The sequence below is a fragment of the Pleurodeles waltl genome, chromosome 11 (genome assembly GCF_031143425.1).
Source record: "Pleurodeles waltl isolate 20211129_DDA chromosome 11, aPleWal1.hap1.20221129, whole genome shotgun sequence".
Taxonomy (NCBI): domain Eukaryota; kingdom Metazoa; phylum Chordata; class Amphibia; order Caudata; family Salamandridae; genus Pleurodeles; species Pleurodeles waltl.
In genome coordinates, this window is record NC_090450.1 from 37001216 (window position 1) to 37010270 (window position 9055).

The following is a 9055-nucleotide window of genomic DNA, read 5'->3' on the forward strand; positions in this document are numbered from 1 at the left end:
TGCTTCAATAGAGCTTGGGTAATGTGTACACTTTTTTCTACTTTGCTGTGCATAGGGTAACACAAAGCGAGGTTCCGCACTGTGTATTTAGTTGGGTTCTTGTTTTAAACCAGTGAGTTTGTCTCTTCAGCATATTGTACTTGCTTCAAAGTACTTCACGTAGGTAAAAAGGGAACTGAATGTTTACAATGTAGAGTATTCACTGAACCACCGTGAGTTGGCCATGTTGAGACTAGCCTCCATTCTATTGCTGTCTTTCCTTTTTCCTATTCTATAACAATGATGATTTTGTTTTTTTGGGTGGGAGGGACATAGTTTAAAACTTTGTGTTTGTGCTGCGACTTATTATATTCTCCCATAAGCACTTTGGATTCCTTGGCCTGGAAAGACCTGAGACTGGGTTGATTTAAAAACACAAAGTTGCAACTTTTAAAACGAGTACAGTATATGGATCTAGTATTCAACTAGCAAATACAGACAATAGGACACTATAGGAAGTCTCCAAAGTATTAATGCTGGTTGCTGGAATGATTCTTCCTTTTGCCCAAGGATGTCTCAGTACTCTCCAGTGCACAGCTCCTCTTGGAGGATTGATTTCTGTATGTCTGAAATAAAATAGATGAATGCCTTTTTCAAGCAAACTCAAGCTATCTTTGAGACCTGGACATTGTCCCATAAAGGATTATGATACAAGGAATGTGCATTGCAATGTCTTGGGGCTTATGGAAGTCCCAAACTTTAACTGCCTTGGAAAACCAAATGTGGATCTTGAGCGACACATGTTTGCTTCTCCACTTCTGCAATGAGGAAGGTTTGCAGTTTCATAAATGATTGGATAAATTAGCAGGGTATGTGCAAAAGCTTTGTGTAATACGGCAACATAAGGGGGGTTAAATAGCAGGGATGGAGAATAGATAATAAGGGATAAAAACACACGGTCATTCTCAATTTGTCCATGAGGGGAGATGTGTTGGCCAACAGAAAGCATTCTTTGAGGTTTTTATTTGCAGGTGAGGGTAGATCCTGACAGGTGTCTAGTTTATTAAAACAGTGTTTTCCAGCGTGTAGCTTGTGATCAACCACTAGCTAGCGCTTGGACTTTGAGCCCCAGCCAGCACATGTCCAGAGATTCAGATGCAGGGTTTGCCATATTCTACAGGGTGTGCAATATTCTACACTGTTCAGTGTGAGACCCTTTGAATAAATGCAAGCCAAATCACTGTCAGGCCCCTGTGTATCCACATAAACACAGTTTGACTGACACTGCAGGAATTTACAGCTTTCCCTTTAATAACAAACTCTGAAAATCACAACTGGTCAAATGGTGTGATTCATTTTTCAAGTTCAGTGACTGCTTTAAATGTGTGTCTTTGAAATATTTATTATCTCTTTACCCCTCTGTTTTAAGTCTGGTCATTTTATTCATTAAATCTCTTTTTTGTTTTCACTAATTCGGTTTGAAAGGTAATTTCTGAAGTGTAATGTTTTGTTTTTTGTGTTTGAATATCACACCATTTTCTCTGAGGAAAGTATTAGGGCTTCTGCCTAGCTACTATCAATATAGTCAGAACTGGCCACAGAATCATGTTTACTTCTAAACAGTAAATTTTGTTATGACTGTGTGGGAGCTCATCCGCCGCGCCCATCAAGACAAAGGCCTCTGCAGTCCCCCCATCCAGTTTCGTACCGCGATGTATTCAACAAATAGGAGACCAACTAATCTTTGCCTGATATTCCATTCTGCTCTTTGCTTGATTATAGCAATAGAAGAGCCTTCAGTATGATTTATACAAGTCTTAAATTTCACTTTTGCAAACAAAAATGTTTTTGAGTTGAATTAACCATTAATTGGCTATTAAAATGACATCTTAAGTAGTAAAGCCATATACTGGTTTACTGGGTGCTGTCCTCCTCATTAAAATATGCTTGATGTTTCATTAAGAGCCCTTTAGACTAACTAGTACTTCGTCTAACAGTCATCATTCCTCGCTGCAGGTGGAAGATGAAATGTCTCTTCTGCAAAGGAGACAACAAGATGAGTCTCTGATAACCATTAAAGACCGATTTGTGATAAAACCAAAGTGAATGAATGATTGAGATCTGTTTGCTAGAGAAACAAGCAGAACCTCTGCCAGTGGATCAAATAGCAAAAATGATACTCTCCGTAAGTCCTGTGGTACAACAGCTATTTGCTGGAGACTGGCATTCTCCATCAGATTGGGCATAATCACCTTGGTGTCTGGAGAGTGGAAATCAGAGCCACACACTCCTCAGTAAAGTACATTTAAATAACACATTTCATTCTCACCCTGACAGACCCTACAGATTAAGGCTTTGCAATGGTCTGGTTTCTGTTCAGTATTTGTCGGTCAAATTCTTGTTTTGTTGGATACCAAGGTAGTGGAATTATATTCAGTCCACAGTCTAAATGTTGACACTAGTTGTCCATGTTTATGTTCACCTTTCATATAGTTTATTGAATCATAATTATCGTATTCTAATTGTGTATGACTGTTTCTCACATCTGTATAGAAGCACGTACAATTAGATTTAGGGGATTGCTCATGATCACAGTTTTATATTGTTTTTAATGACATGTTATTTCTTACATTCTTTAAAGATGTGTTTTTTTTTTTGTGTGTGTTTATGAGAAAATGGAAATTAGATGTTGGCTATCCTAATCCAAACATTTGTAGAGGATGGAGAATTTATATTAATTGACCATCTTTAATTAAATAGTTGTGGGAAGTATGTTGCGCTAGCAGTATAATCTCCATTCCCAGCATTTTACGGACTGAAGAGTTCCCACCTAGTAGCTGAGGATTGAGAACAGGAAGCTAGATTGAAGAACACAAGGAATATGCTCAAGAGTGGGGAGGCTCACTCTTAGTCTTTTCAAAGAACCTTCAACAAACCTTTTCCAGTTCTGCATGTGACACCGATGGTTATGAACCAATAGATGAAGAGGAAGGACTCTACTAGAATTGCCATGAAGAGCATTTTTCATTTTATATTTCTTTAATTCTCTCTAACTTTTAAATAGACCAGGCACAGTGTCAGTCTGTTTACCATGATTTTTCAATTTATGCTCACAAATTTGGATGCACTGTTTTGAGACTGTTTTTGTTAATGTTCTTGGTAAATCTCTGTAACATATATATTTTTTTTAAATACATTCAGCCCATGCAGCATAGAAATGTAGAATGGTTGAAGTTTGTCTGTGGAAGTTTCATGGATAACATTCTCCACGACTCTACCCACCTTTCTTAATTTTGTTTCCCCTCCTTTATAGGGTCTGACCCACCTGGGGAAGGGCACACTGACCCTCTGTCCATACCACAGTGACCGCCAGCTAATGAGCCAAGTGGCAGTGGCAGGTCTGCTGACAGTACTAGTGTCATTCCTGGATGTGAAGAACAGTAAGTAATGGTTAATAAAAATAAAAAAAATTGTAGATGAGAAGGAGTGGGGCTTGAAAAGTGCATGTCATGTAAGTTCCTCTGCTCAAAATCCTGCCTACCACACCCTTGAAAATGCGTGTGTTCCAGAGAGTGGGTAATTGCTCTGTTTGTTGATTTTAATCTTCCAGCCAACTCCTGACCCTCTCCTCACCCAAAGTAGGAAATGCTCTCCCTTGTTCCCATGTGATGTCTAGAATTGCTCATCCTTTCAACACTGTCCCTTTTCCCCAGCAAGCCAGATAGTTAAATGTAATGTAAGGCCTGGAAGTTTAATCTTTAGCTAGTTCTGTGCCTGTGTTACCTGATGTAGATTTTCTTTAAATGTAGAAGGAAAGAGAAGGATGGAAAGGTTAAAATATAAAGGATATTTGCAGAGTGTGGGAGCTAATTGTAAAGTTCAGCGCTGTATCCGAACTGCTCACAATGAATGAAGTTACAAGGAGAAGATGCTTTATGTGGGAGGATGCAACCTGTATTTAAGGGGTGAAGAGAAGATGAAACCAGCTGCAGACTTTTGTTAAAAGTAAAGGTTTTAAGCTTCATGGGAGAGCCTTTAGCTCACGGGGAGGTGAATGCTGTCCCCACAGCTCAAAAACTAAATGTGGAATAAAGGTTTGGATGAGTTGAATTAAATAAAGACTGTTTACAGTGAAGGAGTGCTTCCTGGAAAGGTGATTGCTTTCAAGAGGTTGAGATCTTTGAGGCGCTGTAAAGTCGGAGAGACTTTTTATGAGGACGAGCGCTGCATGAGGAGAAAAGGATCTTCACTGGGTTGTGCAAAGGGAGGGGGGTATACTGTATGCTATAATGTGGAGACGATGCAGTGTTCCCTGTGTGTCTTAAATTGATTTTATTATTTCTGTGTCTCTGCTCACTTTAGTTATTCTGGGCAAGTCTCACTATGTCCTGTATGGACTAGTTGCTGCTATGCAGCCACGTATGCTGGTTACATTTGACGAGGAGTTGCGACCATTACCTGTCTCAGTCCGCGTGGGCCAGGTAAGAAATGCTGACCGCTCCTTTTCTTTGTGTATGTACCGTTTCTCTCCCCTAGGGATACGCAGCATTCTATCCCACACTTTGTATGTGGAGTTCCATTTACTTTACATTACCCTTTCCAACTCGCACATGCAGACACAATTGGCTTTGTTACATACTTCTCTTAACACTCACTTGCATCTCCTGACTCTCCGCTTTGCTTCTTCGCAGGCTGTAGATGTTGTTGGACAGGCCGGCAAGCCCAAAACTATCACTGGCTTTCAGACGCACACCACCCCGGTCCTGCTTGCACATGGAGAGAGAGCGGAGTTGGCCACAGAAGAGTACCTGCCTGTAACTCCCATCTTGGAGGGCTTTGTCATTTTGCGCAAGAATCCAAACTATGACGTGTAGCACTTATGTGGACTTGAGCTGCGCAAACAACTGGCGCTGTATAGAGAATCTGTAATTTTTGCAGTTTTCGTTTCCTGTGTACCACAGGGGTGTGAAAGTGGGTGAGGAGAGGCAGGAAGTGCAATCCCAGGGCAGTGTGAGGGTCTGACTACGCAGCAGTGTAAAAAGGGGAGCGCATGGTCGTCCTAGTCCCTTTTTGTTGGTTTTGTTACTAAAATATTCATGTTAATAAATTTCCAATTTGTCCTCATGATGTCTTTTTTTTTTTTTTCCCTTTTTATTTTAATTGCTAGTAGTGTGCTTGATTATATAATTGACATTTAAGGCTTCTCTAGTGCTAATTTTCCATATATCAGGGCTACTCCTTGTGTATTTTCCCTGGATGCTATGATCAATATGTCTCACTCTGTCACACATCTTGATGTTTGAGTGTAGTTCTCCATGCACAACCCTGCCAGTGACTTGGTTAATGATATCATGGTATCTACCACTTACAGCTCTGACAATGCATGTTAGTCTTGTCTTGTTGCTTGTATCCATTCCTGAGAGCAGTGCAGTCCACTGATATCACATTAGTCTTGGTTGGACTTGCAGACCATTTGCTATTCAAGTATAAGAACACACTGTGCACATATCTGTGAATGCAGAGTTGATTGATTGATCAACATCCACTTTACTTCAACATCAGGAAATGCAACCCCCAAATGTGAAGTTCCACAGTAGTGCCAGAACTCAATGAGTGGTCCCAGAGGCATTTGTGCCCCTCCTATGGACAACCTGCATGTAATTCCTCCTTGATGGAAACAGTCCCAAACCGATAGTGCTACGGTTCCATCAAGAAACCATGTACTTGTTTGGTATTTAAGTATATTTAAGCATAAATGGTGATTTCTAAAGTGCTCTTTTACCTCAAGGATCTCCTATATTTGAATGGATTATTGGGTCAAACTCTAGAGATTTCATCTAAATCTGTTGGGAGGATGATAGCCAGGATTTAAGATATTTTCTAAGACCAAGTTAGCTGTGATGAAGAGTTCTGCTGAGTACGCTATAGACAGACTCCATTCACAAGGGGACAGGTTTGGACTAATGCTTGCTGGGTTGCTGAGGAGGCAACGGCTGCCTCTGACTGTCGTCTTCCTTATAAATTCTGATGGGACTAGGGCTGTTTCTCTGGTATCTATAAACTACACCGTACAGCAATACCTCAGTGAAGTATATAAAAGGTATAATCTGCTTCGGGCAACAGCAATCTGGGACTTTCGGAGGAATTTAGACTAACAAAACTTACCCAGGACCAAACTATGGAATTAGATCAGGAATTAAGTGCCAAAGTGATTCTGGGGGCCATCTGTGAAATGCAGAGAGAGAAACGCCAGGGGCTGATGGTTTCCTGTTGGAGTTCTATTATATATTTCAGGCAAGGCTCTGGGAATATTTAGGGAGGCCCATCAGCAGGGGATAACTGCCAGACTTCGGGTCTACTATAATTATCCTCCTGAAACCAGATGGAGATCCTGAACTGCTGGGCTCCTATAAACCCATGTCAATGATTAACATTGACCAAAAAATCCTATCCACGGTTCTTGACAACGGGCTGTGCCTAGTGTTTTCTGGGCTGGTCCATAAAGACTGGGGCTTAATTTCTTGGCTAGGTACCCTCATGAAGCTGAGACACCTCACGTCATACACTACATAATACTGTGGGTTTAGAGTTGGAGGGATTGTTGGTTGATTTGGATATAGAGAAGTCTTTTGACCTGTAGGACCAGAAGTATATGGTAGCAGTTTGAGAGCGAATGGGAAAGGAGATCAAGTTTTAGAACTGGATTAGATTGTTGTATATGGTTCCACTGCTAGAATCCGATCAGGGTGCGTAGTTTCAGAAAGTTGGACGGTGGAGAGGGTAACGAAGCGGGAGTGCCCACTGTCTTCGGGACCATGGGGCATTGGACTGAGAACGACAACCCACATGGCGTGGATGTACATGGATTATACGTAGATCGATTTAACGCAGCCTGGGGTCTTTGTTCCTCCACCTAAAGCGGAATTGCAAAGGGTGGAAGGTGTCAGGTCTTAGGATTAACTTGGACAAGTCTTTTTTGTTCCCCCACTGGAGGAACTGCTGGACCTGGGTATAAGGTAGAAAAACAACATATTTTGGTACCTGGGTATCTAGGTGGCTCACTCTGCACATGGAGGGTATACTTATGGGGATAGTTCTTCAGGGGCTAAGAGTCAATTTGATTGTGGAATACTCTACAGATCTCAGGGATAGGAAGACTGGCATTGGCGACTATGAAATTCCTTCCACAATGTTTGTATACATTACAAAATTCGCTGTGCCCAGCCCCTGGCACTACTTTTGTGAAGCTGGATAGATTTCTGACCTTATTGGTGTGGGCAGGAAAAAGAAGTTGGGTGCAAGTGGTAGTTTTAAAAAGATCAAGAGAAAGAGGTTTGGGACTGCAGAATATGGAAGTGTACCATCTTGCAGCACAACTCTAGTTTCAGTGATGTGGTGTAGCAACACGGACAATAGGGAAAAATAACTTCTCAGAACAGTGATGGGGTACCAACACATGTTGGTGTGCTTAATGAGGGGATCAAGCCAATCTGAATGCAATGTGTGTTAATGGCTTGGGAAACTGTGATTAGCAGAGTTGCAATAGCCCCCGCTTCTAGGGTCCTGTAGGCAGCTGCCTTTTTATTTAGCATACCAAAAACAAGTATGCTGTGCAGAGTCCAGGTATCCCCTTAGAACTGGACAGGGCTTTCTTTAAAAAAAAATCTATTTGTGGTAGTGTGTTCAGGCAGCTTAGGTTAATCAAAGGGGAGTGTTAGACATTTGTTGCATATACACAATCAATGATACAGACATTCAACATTCAATAAGGAGATCCACACCAATTAAGAAAAATAACATATTTTTATATATTTGTAACACCAAGAACTTTGTCATTGGGTAAGCACATTTTAAGTTAGTAGTTTTGAATTGTAACGTAAATACACTTGCATGGACTTTAGTGCAGCACTTTTACCCTATGGGAAAAGAAGCACCTACTGCATATCTGTGCTTGGCAACGACTTCTAGAACTGTTCTCCTGATGTTAAAGAAAGTATTGGTCAAGGTCCGGGCAGCACCAACAGGTCACCTCCGTCGGCGCTGAGTCATCCAGGTGCTTTTCAGTGTTGGGTTTCTTAATGTTATCCTATGGGAAAGAAACCTGTACTGCATTCGAGTACTTGGCAGTGACTTAAAGGACTGTGCTTCTGGGGTTAATGTTGGTATGGGGCAAGGTCCAAGGCAGCATTCAACAGGTGACTTGAGAAGGCACTGGGGCACCCGAGTGCAGAGGTGCTTGAAAGCATAGGATGTCCCATTCACTTTAATGGAAACGGTCCTTGGGAAAGGAGGCTGCAAGTGGGGGCAGGGTCACCAGTCCAGCTGAACCGAAAGGGCGCTTAAGTCGGGAGGGTCTTGGACACACAGGCACACTGTCGGTCCACAAGAACTCTTACTGGGAGGTGCTTGTGCAGTGGGCCTTTGTCTGGCAGGGTCACATTGAGAAGACTCCTGCTGTTCTTGGTTCCTGCACAAAGGAGGTTGCAGGCAGCGACTTGGGGACCAGTCTGGCTCTACCCAAGTCGGGGTTAAGCTCTGGAGGCCCTCGGGACCCGTTGGCACTGTTGGCCCACTTCAACTCGGGCTGGGGGGGCTTGGGTGCAGTGGTGCTTTTTTGGTCTCTAGCTTTGCATGGTCTGGGGCTCTCATGGCTCTTCTTGGGTGCCTGCTAGGTGCAGGGGAGTAGCTGTGCTACTGCACGCAAGATGCTGGTTGTTCCTTGTAGTGCTGGCAGTCCTCCCAGGCTTTTGGAGGCAGAACAGCTGCAGAACAAGCCACATTTGGCGCAATTGTCTGGAACAATAGGCAGGTTGGGAGGGTTGGGGCAAATCAGTTGCTGCTCCTCAGTCCTTGCTTTGCACAGCTCTTTGGTGTCATCCTTAGGTTGGTAACAAATGTTTTTCCGGTGTTCAGGGGCCACCTAAATACTGAATTTAGGGGTGTTAATTGGAGCGAAAGGTTGTAGCCAACAGCTACTTACCCTTGGGGTCCTTACACCCCGTCTATGACCACTTCCTGTGGTGTGTGGGCATAACTGTGTCCCAAAGTTCCTAATTCGGCAATAACAAAGATGGCA

At 42.5% G+C, this 9055-nt stretch overlaps 1 protein-coding gene across 1 annotated transcript in view; it reads left to right on the forward strand.

Moving 5' to 3' along the window:
* PSMD2 (proteasome 26S subunit ubiquitin receptor, non-ATPase 2) overlaps nt 1-5103 on the forward strand; it is a 76032-nt gene extending 70929 nt beyond the window's left edge. The window contains exons 19-21 of the mRNA XM_069212967.1: nt 3293-3419; nt 4342-4460; nt 4671-5103. Of these exons, the coding sequence (XP_069069068.1) occupies nt 3293-3419; nt 4342-4460; nt 4671-4853 (429 nt within the window). The 3' untranslated portion in view covers nt 4854-5103. The remainder of the gene's footprint in view (nt 1-3292; nt 3420-4341; nt 4461-4670) is intronic.
* The last annotated feature ends 3952 nt before the right edge of the window (nt 5104-9055 follow it).